Genomic DNA, 18,336 nt, shown 5'->3' with positions numbered 1-18,336 from the left:
GAAGTCTGCTCCAGTATGGTTTCTCGCAGTCTCGCTTTCAGAGATATTTCCCCTCTTTTTTAATTAAAAATAATAGTAGTCTAGTTGCCTATGGTCACTAATACTTTTTGCTTCATTGGCATCACTTGGTCGTTTATTAAGTATTTAGTACTGTAGGCCAGATTTACCAGAATGTTAAGTCTGGTTTGCACCAGTTTTACCAGTGCAGAGCAGACTTGAAGCTGTCTTTACCAGCTGCTTAAGGATTCCCCTTCACAGGAGAGTACCCAGGTGGGAAAAGGCAAGGGGAATAGTAGTGGCTCCTTTATTGTCCCACTTCTGGCCCTGTACTCCCCACCCCTTCATCCGCCTGCCTATTGGACTAGCACCTGGGACCCATTTGCAGCCCTGAGGCTGATCTGTTTCGTGTTGGTAACAAGAGCTGATGCTTTCCAGCCTCTGGAACAGGGAGTCACAAAGGTGGCTTAATGCTATGCCACCTCACTCCCTCAATTTGTGACAAGCACTCAGCCAGTTCAGTGAATCTGGGCCTTTGTGTATGGCAATCTTACAGTTACAATTATTTTTAATTTTCTTATTTTTAGATTGTGCCCTTTAGTTCATCTCAGTGGGAATAGTTTTTTGGTTCAATTTGTCTAGACACCCTGGTAATTTTTAATATTTCAGATGAGGATCCGAGAATCCTCTCTGAAGGAAAATAAGCTTTAGTTCTTTAATGAGTTCTAACAGAGAGATTATTAAAATGTGGATCGTATTGTTTGCCGTGCAATATACACACTCGTCGTTGTGACAATAATGTAATTTTTGTATAGTTTTAGATGGCATCTGAGTAGGAAATATTTCCTACTGTTTGTATTTTTTCTTAACAATGAAATATTTTGTTTACCTGCCTTATTGCAGTAATAAACTGGATTAATGACTATAGGGATTTTTCCACAATGGTTCCAGAAATATTTCTTGGCCAGTTCATTTAAAGTAAACACTGTATTCCTTGCAGTTTTTCTCCCTCACTTCGGTTTATTTTGCTAATTAGCTGGAGAGGATTTGTACGAGTCCTTTAACAAAGTAGTCTTTTGGTTCCATGATGAATAGTCTTTTTTTTTTTTTTTTCATTTAAATAAAGTTTATAGCCTCTTTCCTTCTGAAACTAATCTTGAAAAAGTAAACTGCTTTAAACCAAATACAAAGGTTTAAAGGAACAAGTAACTGGTTTTCACTTCTGTAGAAGGAGGCTCAGAAGGATTTCTCCTTCCTCCGTTCCCTGTGTCCCTTTCCACCTCTCCTCCATCTACTCCAGACACTCTTAAAAAATGTAAAATGAGTCAGGTAAGTTTGTGATATCTCCCAAAACTCTCTCCTGAAAATCTTTGAGCTAGCGTTATGCTTTTGAGATGATAGTGATGGACCAAAATTAGTTTTTCTCCTCTCCAAAGGGTAAGGGAAGGAGGAGTATTTGAAGGCCTACTGTCCAGAAATGAAGGCATGCTCTACTTGTTAACATTTTTTGGCCCTCTTTGAGATATTTACTGAATCAGCTGCTGCTCACTGAGGCAGCTAACAAGCTGTTGGTTTTGCCAACTATCTGCATAGCAGCTGCATCCCACTCTCTGCTTGGAGCCCATAAGGTGCACATCATGTATGTTCTTCACCACCCACAACTTTGTCCCCTAAGGCAATGAGAGAGGCAGGGACAATCTTCGGCTGCTTTTAATGGGAGTCCTCAGTCTGTCAGAAGGGCACTTCAGAGGCTCCAAGACAGCTCATTTGTCACCAGAGCTGCCAGTGGAAACTATAGAACAGCTATTGCTGCAGCTGTGAGGAAGAACTGGCATGGAGGTGAAAACTGAAGAAACTTTCATGAAATACTGGGGATGGGGAAGCATGGTGAGCCTGGAAGGAGTACTGGGACAAGGATGGGTTAGAAGTATTGAATGGGCAAAGAGTGAAATTCAGAGATTTTGGGGAGATGCGGGAGTATGGAATGGCATGGAATTCACTTTTTCTTATGTGTGAGAGATGTGGGTTTTGAAGAATATAGAATTGATGTGGTTTTTGAAGGGAAGGAATGGAAAGAATATGGAATTGATGGAGGCATTTATTTTTTGTGAAGGTCAGAAGAGTGTTTTATCCAGGGAATATTGTGTGTTGTCTATTGAGATAGAGTTTAAATGAGAGCCCCTTTAGAATTTGGCAGCACAGCACTAGTTTTGTATGTACCACATTAAATGTGTTCTGTACTTATTGGCCTATTCACCTACAACATCTGGTCCTTGGAATAGCTTTTCTTTTTCTCAGGATCAGAAATCCCAAATCTGACTGTCTATATTAACAACAATGTGCTGTGTTTTTCATTGACATCCTCATCAAGTTGAGATGCTACTCTAATTACTATATTATTTCTAATTCATTTAGATGAAAGGTTCAAAAACAAACTCAGTATTAATTGTTTTCAGGGAAGACTAGACTGGTCAAAGCTTCTGAAATTCTTTTTTCAGAATTGTTTTTCCAGTTACCCTAGAATGATGCTAGTTCTTATTAAGCGAAAAACCTAACAAAAACCAAAGTTGTGAAAAGGTCCATCACTTTTTGCACATTCAAAGTAATTTTTCTAAGAAAGAACTGATATTTTAAAAACAATTATCCACTTTCTTTGCTTAGGTGAAGAAAAATGTTCTCTGTCCAACTCATTTTTATAATGTCATCATTGATCTACAGAAACCTATTTCTTTGCATGATTGTCCGAATGTGTAGTGCACTTCTGGTTGTGCATGCACCCAGGACCAAATAATTTTCTTTAGCAGTGTCTGTGTGGTCCGCGTGTGCCTCTCTGCTCTCCTCATGCTCCAGACCTACAGAATAAAAGGGTCTGCTGGATTGCAACCATCTTGGTTCCTCCTACTGCTCGTGGTCTAGGTTAGAGCTTCAGTGTTCATTCTGACTTCAATTCATTGGTGTTAGTAGTTTTAAAAAGTGGTTATAGTTGCTTAGTTCTTAGTACAGTTAGTTTAACACAGTCTGGATTCTTATCTTGGGCAACCCTCTGGGGCAGGAATCTGTTGCCACCACCCCGCCCCATGATTTGTACTATATACCCCGGGCTACCCCCGCCCCCTCTTCCCCCCCATGGGTGCTCTGGGGGAGGCACCTCTGGACCCCCTCTGGCGTGGAGGGTGGTTGGTGGGGTTGGCAGGCTCCCTAGCTGGCTCCATGCGGTGACATGTCCTTCCCTCAGTTCCTAGGCAGAGGTGCGGCCAGGTAGCTCTGCGCGCTCTTCCCTCCTCTCCCCCCCCCCCCCCCCAAGTACCGGCTTTGCAGCTCCAATTGTCCAGGAACCACAGACAAAGGGGGCCGCAGGGGTGGTGCCTGGGGGCAAAGGCAGTGCGCGGAACTGTCTGGCTGCGCCTCCGCCAAAGAGCTGAGGGAGGGACAAGTCGCCGCTTCTGGGGAGCCCCCCAAGGTAAGTGACACCCAGAGCCGTCACCCCCTCCTGCGCCCCAGCCCTGAGACCCCTCTCACACCCAAACTTCTGCTGCTGCTGGGGGAAGGGGGCGTAGTGGCCTGAGACTGCCCCAACAGTGGCAGGGGCAGCTGGCCCTTGGGCTGCCTGAGCTGCTCAGGTGGCCCCCAAGCCAATTGCACCAGCCGCTGCAGAAGTCACAGAGGTCCCGGAAAGTCGCGGAATCTGTGAGCACCATGACAAACTCACAGCCTTAGCCATGAACCTGTCTTATCGGGGACTACAACACTTGTCTATACTGCCTGGGGCAAGAGTATGTCCTTCCAGGTGCAGTGTCTGCATTTTGTTCCTGAATGTGATTAATCAGTCCAGGCTCTTTTGGCTCTGTAAGTTCCTCATGGAGGAAGCCATGAAGGTGGGAAAAGTCTCTAAGTGTGTCAACCTGAAGAAGGTAGGAATGACTCTTCTTTGGTCCTGGCGGCTCTAAAACATCCATTTTCCCCCTCTGGCTCCAAGAGACTCTGGAGAACAGAGCCAGAGAAAACAGGGAAAGGGGGGACATAAGGACAAGAAGGAAGGTTCCCTGTCCAAGTCCTCTTAAGTCTTTTTAGAAGTTCTCATCCCAAACCAAGTCATCAGGAGACTCATGTTCCAGAGCAGAACCATTTAATCCCAGGAAGGACTTCAAAATGGAAAACTGCATCACCCTCTAGTACTAGGCCTTCTCCGTTGGCACCAAAACACTCATCAGTGCTGCCAGATCTGGCACCCTTTACGTCAGTGATCCAAGTTACAGAAACAACTCCACTTACTCCAGGTCACTACTTGACTGGATGTTCCACTGTTACCAGAACCAGAGTCACCTCTCCTCTCCAGAGCTCAGGGCCCAGCACTGGGACTTCAGCTGATACTGATATTGCTATGGTACCTATCTCCATCCCTGTCCACAGGTAGGGGTTGAGCCAGACTGTCTCCAGTACCATCAACTAAGAGAGGCAGATCACCACTTTCTTCTCTGATACTAGGACTCATCCTCTGAATTGGAAGAGGACTACAGCAGACACCCAGTTCTAAACTCTGCCCTCAGAAATCCCTCAAGGGGATAGAGCCCAAACAGGACACTCCAGGGTTTCTTACCACTCCAGTATGAGAGAATATCACCCCTACACTCTCTGGAATCCTGTACAAAGGAATTATGAGATCCCGTTGTGGCAGTGTTGAGTCCCAGACGATGTGTGGGCTTAATACCCAGCACACTCATCTTGCGGTACAAGAGACCCAAGCAGACCTAGTGTTCCCAGGATAGAAGAGGAACTTTCTCAGCCTTTTCAGGAAACACAAGTCCAGAAAAAATGATGATGAAGAGCAACTGAGCAGGAGTCTTTGCCTGTGAAATTGTCCTCTTCTTCATTGAGCAAGGCAGTGATTCCAGTTGTCCCACAATTCCCTGATGATCCTAAAGCTTTTCAGGACTTGCGTAAGAATGGCAGAATCACTTGGCATTCCCCTGGAAGAGTGCCAGAAAGCACCACAAAAACTGCTGGACATTTTGCATAGCTTGGGTTTGAGCAGAGTGTTGCTTCCTGGTAATGAGGCCATCCTCAAACCTGCCAGGGCTCTCTGGCAAACACCAACTACAATCCCAACAGTATCCAAGTGGGCTGCGAAGAGGTATTTTGTATTTGCAAAAGGGTCAGACAACATATTTTTTCACCTGCCTCCAAACTCAGTGGTATCTGTGGCCACCAAGTATAGCCAACAAAGACAACCCTGATCTAGGCCTCATGAGAAGGAAGCGAACAGACTTTACCCCTTTGTCAGGAAAGTGCATTCCAAGGCATCTCTACAGTTCCTACTCTCAAAACTGCCAAACTCTGATGGCCAAATATGATTTTACTGTCTACCACAAGCTGGCTTTGTCAGTAAGATGCTTCAGGATGCTAGAGACCAGTTCCGGGCTCTGATTGATGAAGGAAAACTGGTAATGAGACGGGTGCTTGAGACTGCTCGAGAAACAGACACAGTGGTAAGATTCATGGCCACTGATGGGATGCTCGTTGTGGCTCTCCTCCGAAATCAGAAGGAGGTTCAAACGAGAGTGGAGGACCATACATAGACTCATAGACTCATAGACTTTAAGGTCAGAAGGGACCATTATGATCATCTAGTCTGACCTCCCGCATGATGCAGGCCACAAAAGCTGACCCAACCCCTTTCCCTTGATTCTGTTGTTGAAGTCCCCAAATTCTGTGATTTAAAGACTTCAAGTCGCAGAGAATCCTCCAGCTAGCGACCCCCGCCCCATGCTGCGGAGGAAGGCGAAAAACCTCCAGGGCCTTTGCCAATCTACCCTGGAGGAAAATTCCTTCCTGACCCCAAATATGGCGATCAGTAGAACCCCGAGCATGTAGGCAAGATTCTCCAGCCAGACCCTCATTGGCCATTGATACCATTTACCAGCGATGGCACGCTGTTGATTTGACTAAAATCACGTTATTCCATTCCCTCCATAAACTTATCTAGCTTCTCTTTCCCAAGGCCCAGTCCCCAGCCAAGCCGGAAGCCAGAACCTTCCACTGTCCCTGCCCCCCGGACCTTCTGCCCAGGACAGGCGGAGGGTCTGTGGCTCCCCACAGCTGCCCACATGGCTCTTACCCAGACTCTGCTCTGGCTTCCGGCCTGGCATGGGGGCAGGGCTGAAGAGCCACAGCTGGGCCATGGTAAGAGCTGCCCAGGTAGCGGCAGATCCTTCATCAGCTCTGGGCAGGGAGCCCGAGGAACAGGGACATGGGCTGGGGGCTGCTTTTGGGCCCTCCCATCCCAAGTTGGTGGAGGGTCCATGTCTCCCTACAGGTGCTCGGGCCACTCTTACCATGGGCCGAGCTCCAGTTTCTGGCCAGGCCGGGGGGGGAGGGGGGAGGCAGGGGGCCAGGCTCAGGTGAAAAATGGACAGGATACATTTGAGTGCAATGCTTTATTCAGAGCCATGAGGAATGAGGTTTCCACTCCATGAAGAAGTCCCTTCATGTTGTATCACTGGGTATTTACACACCTGCAATCAAAAGAGAACCCAGTGAGCCACAGTGTAGATGACAGCCACACCTACCTTTTATCACCAGTGGCAGTATGAACCACTGCGTAAACATCAGAAGAAGCAAAGGAAGGGTGTCCAAGGTCAACCATCTTCCACCTCTCAACCATCACCATACTTGAGACCAGCGTTTTGATGCGACCCTCAAGAGCTGCTCACCAACTGTCCTTCTGGATCTGCACAACCTTTCTGGTTTTTCTCTTCCCTTTGAAGGCTGACTTTCTCACTACCTGTCTGCCTGGACAGAAATCATAATTGACAGATGCATACTAGATTTCCTTGAGGTACACAATCCAGTTCTCTTCCCTACACAACCCCCATTCCTCTTCCCCATCCTCGTTTGGGATCCATCTCTCAATGGATGATAGAACTAATATCTCCAACAGCAAGGGGAAAGCAATCTATTTGAGGGTCCTTGTCATCCCCAAGAAGATAGGGGATGGAGGCCCATTCTGGACCTCAGGGAACCGAACAAATTCATCTAAAGTTCAGAATGGTGACCCTGTTGTCCTCTATCCCATTACTAGATTCATACTATTAGTTCATGACCCTTGATCTCAAAGATACCTACTTTAATATAGACATTCAATCGTGTATTCCTGAGATTTGTGGCCAGTCAACAGCACTAGCAATACAGAATTTCATCCCTTTTGAGCTCTTGATGGCACTTAGAGTGTTTACCAAGGTATTGTCAGTGGTAGCAGCTCGCTTTTGTCGGCAAGGGACGATGTTTTACCCTTATTTAACCAACTGGTTGCTGAAGGGACCAACTTACCAGGAAACATGGGAAGTAACCAGTATGTTTCTACATCTATTCAAGAATTTGGGCATCAAGGTGAAACCTGGAAAAGTCCACCCTGAAACCCTCGCAATCCATAGAATTCACTGGGGCAAGGTTGGCTGCTGTTACAGCCAGGGCTTGCTTACTGGTAGAGCCCTGTGCAGATACAAAATGTATATCCATGAATATAAATTGGTATCCGCAGAGCTGCAGGACTCTAGTAGGAACAGCAGTGGTAAAAGCAGAAGCATGTCCAGCTGCTGCTCCCAGGAGCCAGCATATTGCCCCCAGCCCCACCCTCTGGGGCAGGCACCAGACTCACCAGCAGCTGTCCCTGGTCGCACTAATGTGTGCAAGTGGCTTACATGCCTGGACAGGAGTCCCTTCCACTCAGCGGTCTGTCTCTCCTGTCCAGGAGCTTGCAAGCTGCTTGCACACACTAGCACAACCTGGCAAAGCTGCTGGTATGCCTGGTGCCCACCCCATTGGGTGGGGCTGGACTGGTACAACCACGCTGGAGAAGCTGCCGGCATGGGGCACTGGCTCCAGAGAGCAGCGGCCTGACAGGCTGCTGCTTTTGCCACTCGATTCCCAGTAGAACCCTGCAGCTCCGTGGATACAGATTTATATCTGCGGATGCAGATATAAATTTTGTATCCACGCAGGGCTCTACTTACTAAAGGACTGCTAGTCCTCTCCATCATTGGGCTCATTTAGGGAATCTGTTTGAGCCCCGGATCGTCCAGATCTTGCCTGGCATTGTTGGGCCATATGGCCGTATACACTTATGTGACCCCGTTAGTGAGACTTCACCTCAGATGTCTACAAGCATCATCTATGTGCCAGGTAAGCGCAGCGTTTACCTGCAAGTCATGCTTCCCCAAAAAATCTTAACTCCTTTTTGCTGGGAGGACAGAAATAAAGTATGTGTTTGGGTACCATTCCATCTCCATTCTTCTAACCACATCTTTGACCACAGGTGCATCCCTCTTAGGTTGAGGTGCATACATGGAGGGCCAGGTTGTCCAGAGGTATGGTCCCCTCATAGCTCTACCCTTCACATCAATTTGTTGGAGCTGAGAGCAGTCAGATTAGACTGCAAACAATTCTTCCCACACATCTGCAGTCAGTCAATCCAGGTGTTATGGGACATTATGATTGTGGTCTTTTATCTCAACAAGTATGGCAGAGGATGCGCTTCACAGCTCTGTTTGGAGGCTATTGCCCTCTGGAACTGGTGCATTCCAATGCTGATTACTCCAACTGCCAGGGATTCTCAACACTCCACTGGCAGATTTTCTGAGCAGACACTTTTCCATGACCCGATTCTCTGGGTGGCATGGGGTCTCCCATCCAGAGATCTCTTTATGTACCATGTGAACAGCAAGTGCCAGAAATTGTGCTCCAGACGGGGTTGTGGCCCAGACTTTCAGGGAGAGGCATTTCTCATACAATGGTTGGGACTCTTGCGGTATGCATTTCTCCCGATTTCTCCTCTTTCCTTGTGTTGAGGAAAACCAGACCAGTCAAGGCACAAGTCTTTCTTGTAGCACTGGGTTGGGCCTGACTGTTCTGGTACTCAGCCATGCTTCACCTGAGGGCATGGTATTTGGATGCATTTCAGTGTTAGAGAGGGCCTGTTTGTCTGATGTCCAGGCAATGCTGAGAGCAGCAGTAGGAAGGACTTCACCAGAAAATGTTCTATAAACGTTACTCCTGGGAGAATTCTGTGCCACTGCGCACATACAGAGTTCATGTCTCCCACAGGTTTTTTTTTTTTCTCCGCAGAAAATACATTCACCTGGAGAGGCACTGCAATTACACCTTTCACCTTCCAGGGGCTGCTGTGGTGCCAGAACAGAGAGCAGCTAGCTCACCGACAGTAGCAGCCATCAGCCAGCTGTGTTCCTCACAACGCCCTACTCACGGGGCCAGATTAGGAGGCATGGGATATGAGGGAGGGAGGACAGACAGTGGGGTACATGGGGCTGCTGGGGGGGGGGTCACATAGACTGGGATTCAGAAGGACTAGTGGGGGGGGACAGACTGGGGCAGGGGCTGAATGGGAATGGGGGTGCAGTGCCACTTGGGGATGGGGGAATAGGGAGTGGAGGGCCATGTGGGGATAGGGGCAGTTGTGCCTGACTGAATGGGAGAGGCTAGGGGTCAGCCAAGGTCTGCATGGGGGAGGTTTCCCAACTCCCTAACAATTCCTCCCCCCCAAAAAATCTTATTCCATACTTCTCCCAACCACACACAACAGCCCTCCAGGTTCACTCCCAGGCTCCTTCCTGGCAATTACTTCCCTCTCCCTCAGCTCCTCTGTTACCCCTAGTTCTCCCAAGCCTTTGTACTGGTTCTGCAAGGTGTGGAAAATATATTTCTGTATTGTAATTTAAGTGAATTATTACTCAGTTCTGTATTAATATGCCTAGTCGGGAATCTATTTGTCAAATAAAAATATCCTCCTTAATCTTTTTTGTTGTCTGTATTGTTACAGACACACTTGTGGACAGGTATTTCGAAATAAATTACCGAAATAATTGAAACTGGCATGATTATGTAGTGTTATTTTGACATATAAAATATGCAGAATTTTAAAATACTGTGTACAGAATTTTTAATTTTTTAGCGCAGAATTCCCTAGGAGTAATGATGTGGAGAAGATTTCAGTTTTGTGTAACCAATGAGGAATTTACTCTTTACAGGCTAAAATCCCAGACATGTGAATTACTGCTTGTCATTAAAATACTCGGGATTATCTGTTAGCTCCATCAGAGTACACCTGCGGCCATCAGCACCAGTATACACCAACTCTGTATTTTCCTGTCCAGTTCATGAAGGGATTGATTTGCATCTCCCCTCTGGTGGTGAAACTGGTACTACCCCTGGGACTTGAAACTTGATAAACTCTCACTAAGTCTCCTTTTGAGTCCCTGGTGTCCTGCTTTCCTCTACATCTTTCTATTAAAGTAGCATTTCTGGATAGAAGAGTTGGGAACTAGGGACACTCATGGCTGATAACAGTCCCTCACCACCTGCATCTTCCCCCGCCCTTCTCCCCAAAGGATAAGGTTTCTAATAGGCCGCATCCTAATTTTGTGTCTCAGGTAGTGTTGGACTTTCACATTAACCAAAATATCCATCTGCCTGTGTTTTTACCCTAAACCCTACTCAGGCAGAGAAGAGATGGTATGGCAGTCACTGAATGTGTGTAGGATTCTTGGCTTCTACCTGTCTGAAAGTCCCCTAGAAACACTTCATTTCATTCAAAGACCTTAAAAAAGAAGAGGCTATCTCATCCCAGAGGCTGTCAAAATGCTATGAGATGAACATCACCCTTGAGGGCAGCATTAGAGCTCACTGGACTAGAATTTGTGCAGCTTTGATACCTTCTTTAGAGATGTTCCTGTTACTGACATGTGCAGATTAGCAACTTTGAATTCTGTTCACTCTTGCTAAAACACTATGCACTGGTGCAAGCAGCTGCTTCTGATGCCTCTATAGGCAGGGCAGTTTGGGAATCTGTTGTATTACTTGACTCCAGGCACCTACCACATCAAAGACACATAGAGACAGTCACTCGAAAGAGAGGTACTCATCTAGTAGTAGCTTGAGTTTTTCAAGATTTGTTGTCCCTATATGTAGTGCACTGCAGCTCTCTGTCCTTGCTGCCTGCTTTCCACTACTGGGAACTTGAGGTAGAGAAGGGACTAAAATGGCAGTAGTCCAGCAGTCCCCTTTATTCTCTTGATGCAGAGCATGAGGAGAGCTGGGGTGCATATATGGAACCACACGGACACTGCTAAAGAAAATTCTCTGGTCCTGGGCATATGGCGCACGTGCACAACTTGAAGCATATACACATAGGGATAACACATCTTGAAGAACAGAAGTTATTACAAGGCAAGTTATTCCTTGTTAATGACATTTCTGTTCATATCCAGATGTTATATCACTAAGCTTGGTGTATGTTCTAAGTGATTTTTGGTTGGAAGTCTTTTAGTTTTAGGGCGCTAATTGATATGCTTTAGAGAATTTGAGAAGAAAGGGTTCGCAAGCTGCTGTTAGCATTTTCTACAATGTGAAAATGAAGATACACAATGTCAAAATCATTTATTCCATCTGTAAGCTACACACCTGCTGTTGTACTGAAATAGCTTAGACATTCTTACCATGTTTACTATGACTTTTTTGTAAATGTTTAAATGTAATCTTTTTATTATAAAACCACTCTTTTCAGTAATTAATTTAAAAGTGAAAATGTATGAAATGTGATAGAATGTTAGTTTTTTATACAATCTAGCAATTGTGAAGTATTGTCTTTAATTTAGAGTAGAAAATATCTTGCCCTAAATTTGGTGCAATAAGAGTGAAGTCCATTCATTTATTCCTTCACAAGATAGTCACATTTGGTGAGCTACGTTCCATGAATTCAGTAATATTCAGAAGTATATTAGTTTTGTTTTTCAGTCTTTGTTAATTTCTAAGTATGTTCTTGTGCTAAGGAATCTGTATAGTGGGTCATTAGGATGAAATTGATCCATGAATACTTCAGACTCCCTCCCGCCCCCCGGTCCCATTTAAAACCTTTCTTAGGTTTTGTTCAGGTTTTGTGATGCTATTCCTTATCTGATAATTTAAGAGTAAATCCCAGTTGAATTATGTTGCCACATTATGTCTTCAAAAGGGCATAAAGTCAGTACACATGCTTCAGTAATATGTTTTTTTTACCCTTATGTTTCCAGTTGGCAATCTGAAATTATGGCTTCAGCTGCACTTTAAATATGTGATAATAGATGTGTTTCTAATAAGGGCCAGCACCATTTTGTTCAGATGCTGTGAATGGTTGTCACTCATATATGACAAATGCACCTTCATCCGCTTCTTTGATGGCCTCCGAAAAACCATACCCTCAAATCAGGGCGATGAAATTAGCTGCTGTGTAAATTGTGTGTCTGAGTGGTTCATTATCTAATCACCGTCAGAACCACAGTGATAAAGTAGATTGAAGCAGGGAAGAGGTCTGCCAGATGATTTCAGGCCTTTTTCTAAATTCTGTTTCCCTTGGAAACCCTAGACAATGTGGTTCAGAACTTCAAAATTCTTTGACTAGAACTTCCTATGTATATTCTATGTACAAAACTTGTGGCTAATGATGGTGTTAGGATGACTCTTTAGATGGTCTCTTTCATTCTTCAAACCACTATTAAATATTTTAATTAATACAAAGGTGTTTTGAATTGGACTACCATGTTTTGCTGCTGATAGCCAAGACATTTTTAAGTAAAATGGCCCCAATTTTCAGGAAAATGCTTAAATTCATCCTCATTCAGGAAAGCACTTGAGCATGTGTATAAACTTAAGTGCTTAAGTGCTTTTCTGAATTGGAGCTGGTATGACTACTGTTCTGTACATGTCCCTGTAAAGCTTGAAATAATGGGGTAACCACATTAGTTAAGAATTAATTGCGAAGCACTTGAAGTACTATAGTGAACATATTAAATATTGTGTAGAATATTGTAGGCAACTGTTCTGCACTGGAAGAGGAATGGTCTATTTTTTTCATCTCTGACTTTCTATGTCTGATTATTACACTGCTGTTAATGTTGTGGTTTGTCTATTTAGGTTTAATACTTACTTTAAGTGTTCTTTTATTCTAGGATCGTTTGAGAATGATGATATCACTCATGTTGAAGGAAGTGTAGATCCTGTTCGTGACATTGAAATAATACATGAAGAACTTAGACTTAAGGATGAGGAAATGATCATTCCAATTATAGACAAATTAGAAAAAGTAGCTGTGAGAGGAGGGGACAAGAAATTAAAACCTGAATATGTAAGTAAAAAGTGTGCTGTTAAATGTATAATTATTTCTTGTACCAGTATGTTTTCATTTGTGTTCACACTTTTTAAAATCAGTATAATGTAAAATTATACATAGACCATTATTTCTGTATTTATTTTAAAATTATCACTGCTGCAAGGTCTGTTGGGTTAAAATCATTAAAATGAGCTTCATTTTCTGTTGATAACCTAGGGTTACACTGAGGGAGCTAGATGCACGCCATTTAAAGTACTCTGACATAACTCAGTCCAGTCTTGCTCAAAATGGGAGATACTGACCTTAGTGTATTGTGAAAGCTCATACCTGCCTAGATGGATATCCCAGCTCCTGCCTCTGTGTGCATGACCCTACAAAATCTCAACTTGCATCCAGATATCCTGTCACCTATAAGTAGGATGATATTCCCATTTATAAATCAGTAATAGAGATCGCTATAACCTTGTCAGACTTGATCATTGCAGAGCTCAGCACGTGATCTTCAGCTAAGCACCAAAGGCCTAAAAAGTCCTCCAGAGTTTGAAATTGGGATTTGCTCCCAAAACCAGTGTACAAATTCTGATGCTGTGCTATTCCCAGTGATTGGTGTCTAGGATCATTTGTTTGCTTGGCTCCTCTTGAGCTCACTGAGAGAGGGCCCATAGTTGGAGCATTCTTGATGAGCATGCTAACATGAACATGTGCAAAGCATTGTGAGGGTGCCACATCATGTCCATCCTATGCTAGGGAAGGAGAAGCCCCTTTTTTGAAGCCCAGCATCTCCCACAATTCTGATAATGGACTATTTCACTCTTGTCTGCAGTTTCCAGCTGCAGCGCAGCCTGTGCTAGCCATGCCCCTTTCTCTGGCCTGCTGCCAGATTTTGTGCTACCATGACTGAAGTCAAGTGGTAGTTCGTTTTGCTCCTGACTTTTCTGTAATAGCCTATTTTATTCATTTTGGGGGGCAGTAGTAAGCAGCCTTTCTTTATTCTTCCTTCCTCTCGCCTGGATCTGTATTGAGCAGTGCAGTGGTCACAGCCACCTGGAGTTGGTACTATAGTGCCTCCCTGCTCCCCTCCCCCAAGCCACTCCCCAAACATGGCAGAGCTGTTGTTCAGACACCAAGGTAGATCCTCACAAATACAGAAAGTGTTGTATTTGTGAGGCAGCTTTTACAGGCTTTTTGGAGGGTGAATTGTGCCCTGCCTTTTCTCAGTTAGCTGACCCTTGCACTGCTAGGGTACAGGGCTTTGAGTAGAATAGGTATGTTGGGTTCCCTTCTCCGTGCCCCAAGAAGCTGAGACTCCAGCATAGAAAACCTGATATGGAGTTGCAGAGCAGGGATGAGGAGGACTCCAGCCAGCCAGTCTTGGGGAGAGCAGCAGGGCTCATACTCAATTCCCTTTCTTGCCAGCTCAAACAGGGAATTCCGGCAATGGGACTCTCTCCCCGGAGTAGGAGGAATGGGACCCCAAGTGGGGGGACACTGAGGGAGACCTTTCCAGACGCCTCGAGGTGTTGCATAAAGCAAACCACAAAAGACCATGCTCTAGCCACAGCTGGTTGGCACTGTTGCAAAGCAGGCCAAGAAGGCTACCGTTCATGTTCTGAGCAGGGCATGTAAAAAATGCAACAGTGTTCCCCATGAAATGTTTGAAATAGGACAAGGCAAATACCTGCATCGCAAGACAAGAACCACAGTGTCCTGGCTGGATGACCTTAAGGCCATGAACATCTGACTTCCAATCTACACTTAAGAAAATTTCCTTAGCAACAATCTTTGTTGGCAAATGCTTCAGTGCATGCAATGAGATTTTTTTTGGCCAGGGCCATGGTACCCTGCTGAGCAAGCCAGGGACCACATGTAGCTTCACCCCTGGAAGAGGTCAGTACTCACTCCAAACAAATACGGTGCTCATCTAAATTCACAGATTCTCTCCTCTTTGGGGAAAAACTAGACTAAATATTTGCAGAAAATTCTACCAAACCAAAATAGTCCTTCCTCTTCCCTCCTCACTCAGTGCTCTAAGGAGGGACTATAAACCTAGCACCAGACAGAAATGTTCCTTTTGTCCAATTTTCTCACAAAAATACTAGAGGAAAGATAACCGGTATATCTCAGTAAGCCCCAGAACTGGGGAATGGGTGGAAAATCCAGAGGTGGTTCCATTGACTGTACGAGCCTGCTATGACAGTGAACAAATGTGCCTTCTCCCAGTTGGGAATCTGGAAGGCAGAATTTCCAGTTTCTCAGAAGAATGGTCCGTATTGATCAGACAGAGAGATGGGCAAGAGAGAGAGTAAGTTGCAGATACTCCCTTGAACTAAGAGCTCCATCCTGTACCTTCTCCAACCAGTCCTGCATCTTGAGCAACCCTGTCGTGTGAGCTGGTGTTAAATTAAATCTCGCTTCTGCTGGACATAGGAGCAATAGAAAGAGTTCCCTCAGAAGAAAGTTTCTTAGGTTTTTAATCCCTTTTGTTCATTGTCTAAAAATGTACCAATGGGGTCAGAGCCATCCTGGACCTCAAGCATTTCAACAAATGGATGAAATAAGTGAAATTTTGGATGGAGACCCTAGCTTTAGTGGTAGCATCCCTGTCCCAAGGGAACTATCTTTCACTCTGGATCTAGCAGATGCATATCTTTATAGTCTCATGTGACTGAACCACCTCAGGCTGCTAAGATTTGCACAGCTCATTATTTGCACCAAACACTTTCATTCAGCCTCTTTGTTCTCCTGCCCCCCCGGTGTCTTCACCACAATGCTGGTGAAGATGTGGATGATAACAGCTAGACTCATGTCTCAGGGCATTCACCTGTGTCCCTTCCTGGATGACATTTTGATTGGAATTCCAACCCAACCTGCATCATGTAGGATCTCTTCCGGCCTCCATGAGTTCTCAAAGATAACTGCTAAAGGGTTGGCTCTCTGTAGCCAGTTCCTTAAGTATCTAGGATGTATTTCATTAGGCCTTACCAACTTGAAGACATCTAATTTCTCTGAGGACAGTTCTATGCTTAAAATACTGCATTGGTGCAGCAGCAGCGGTGCCACTATAGCACTTAAGTGAAGATGCATGTATGCCGACGGGAAGGCTTCCTCCTATAGACGTAGTTAATCCACCTCTGCCAGAGGCAGTAACTATGCTGACTACACTGTGGGTGAGGTCAGTGTAACTGTCATTCGGGGGTGGATTTTAGGTAGCAGTGTCCATTCAGCCAGCACATGTGGTCTGTCTCACCGTTATCTAGCACTGCCAGGGCGAACCACGCTCAGTTCCTTCTCAACCACCCTTGGCCTGGGAACGGAGTGAGTAGCAGTCCAGTTTGCTTACCTTTCTTTATATTGATAGCATTTAGTTTATAGTTTTCAGAAGTTCAGTATGGTCTCACTAGCAGCTATTATTCCATCACTGGAACAAGGAGATTGGTTCTTGGCTCTCAACCTACAGGATGCCTACTTCCACATCTCAATTCGACCGTCTCTCAGGAGAGTCCTCCGATTTTACCTTTGGCAAGACTATTATCAGTACAAAGTGCTCCCATTTGGCCTCTTGTCTGCACCCAAACTATTCTCCAAGGTCCTCTCCATGGGGGAATTCTGCGCTATTGCACATGCAGAATTTGCACAGAAATTAATGTGCTCGCAGAATTTCCTTTCTTCAACAGAAATGGGCTGCAGAGCTACTGGCCGCCACTAGGGGCCGCTGGACCCAGCAGAGCCCAGCTCACAAAGAGAAAATACTGCTGATAGTGGGAGGGAGCTGGAGGGTTCCTGGCCACTGCTGTTCTCAGCACACCCTGAAGGAAGGAAGGGGTGTGCAAGAAACACCATACAAGCCTGGGACCCAGCATCAGGCTGTTTCTCCCCGTGGATCCCTGGGCTCTGGGAGGCAGGGGGTGCAGGATTCTGGGCTGGACTCTGGTGGGGAGGGGGGTGAATGCGAGTGTCTTGGTGGGGGACGTGGGGGTGTGTCTCCAGCTGGGCTCTAGGGAGTAGGGGGTGTGGGTGTATGGGCTGGGTGTGGGTGTATTGTGCCTTGGCCTTTCTAATTTTGTCCATGTATGCTTGTGTTGGTTTTTATATTCATCCTTCATAATTTGACCTAGTTTCCACTTTGTGTATGACACTTTTTTTGTTTGTTTTTTGGGTTTTTTTTTTTGAGTTTCAAGTCATTGAAGATCTCCTGGTTAAGCCAAAGTGGTCTCTTACCATACTTCTTATCTTTCCTATGTATTGGGATAGTTTGCTCTTGTGACCTTAATAATGCCTCTTTAAAAAACTGCCAGCTCTTCTGAATTCTTCTTCCCCCCTCTTAGGCTTGCTTCCGATAGGATCTTATCTACCAATTCTCTGAGTTTGCTGGAGTCTTGCCAGCGACATGTAGACGAGCCCATAGTCTATCATCTTTACTGTGAGGAGAGAACCTAGAATTAAACTATTTACTAAGTGCATCAAGTTCCTTTACTTCAGTTTTAAGACTTAGCTTTTTTAAACATAAAGGGTATGAATGTATTGGATTGTCAGCCCTGGATACAGAAAGTTCCTGTTTATTCATAGAACAGATACATCACAGTTTGCAGTACAGTAACTCCTCACTTAACGTTGTAGTTACGTTCCTGAAAAATTCAACTTTAAGCGAAATGATGTTAAGCGAATCCAATTTCCCAATAAGACTTAATGTAAATGGGGGGGGGGGGGTTAGGTTCCAGGGAATTCTTTTTCACCAGACAAAAAACTATATATTACATAGATATACACACAGTATAAGTTTTAAACAAACAATTTAATACTGTTCACAGCTATGTTGATTGTGAAGCTTGGCTGAGGTGGTGAAGTTAGAGGGTGGAAGAGGGTGGGATATTTCCCAGGGAATGCCTTGCTGCTAAAATGATGAACTAGCACTTGGCTGAGCCCTCAAGGGTTAACACATTGTTGTTAAGGTAGCCTCTCACTCTACAAGGCAGCATGCATGGAGGGAGGGGAGACAGCATAGCAGACAGAGACAGACACACAACTTGTGTGTGGAAGAAAGAGAGAAATGCACACTGCCCCTTTAAGTAAGCTGACCCACTCTTAAGTGCATTGTCTTTTTAAGTGGATCAGGAAGTTGAGACAGCAGCTGCTGCCCCAGGATCTCTCTGTCTCTCTCCACCTGCTCTATATGAAGAAGAAGG

General features: G+C 45.1%; 1 protein-coding gene across 6 annotated transcripts in view; it reads left to right on the top strand.

Moving 5' to 3' along the window:
• Positions 1-18,336, top strand: part of OLA1 (Obg like ATPase 1) — a 203,813-nt gene that overhangs the window by 111,609 nt on the left and 73,868 nt on the right. For all 6 annotated transcript variants that reach the window (XM_005300419.3, XM_065560793.1, XM_005300417.5 and 3 more), the window contains one exon: positions 12,993-13,168. In XM_005300419.3, coding sequence (XP_005300476.1) covers positions 12,993-13,168 — 176 coding nt within the window. The remainder of the gene's footprint in view (positions 1-12,992; positions 13,169-18,336) is intronic.

This window comes from Chrysemys picta, chromosome 11 (genome assembly GCF_011386835.1).
Source record: "Chrysemys picta bellii isolate R12L10 chromosome 11, ASM1138683v2, whole genome shotgun sequence".
Classification (NCBI taxonomy): Eukaryota; Metazoa; Chordata; order Testudines; family Emydidae; genus Chrysemys; species Chrysemys picta.
The sequence above is the reverse complement of the archived record's forward strand: the minus strand, read 5'-3'. Positions and strand labels throughout refer to the sequence as shown.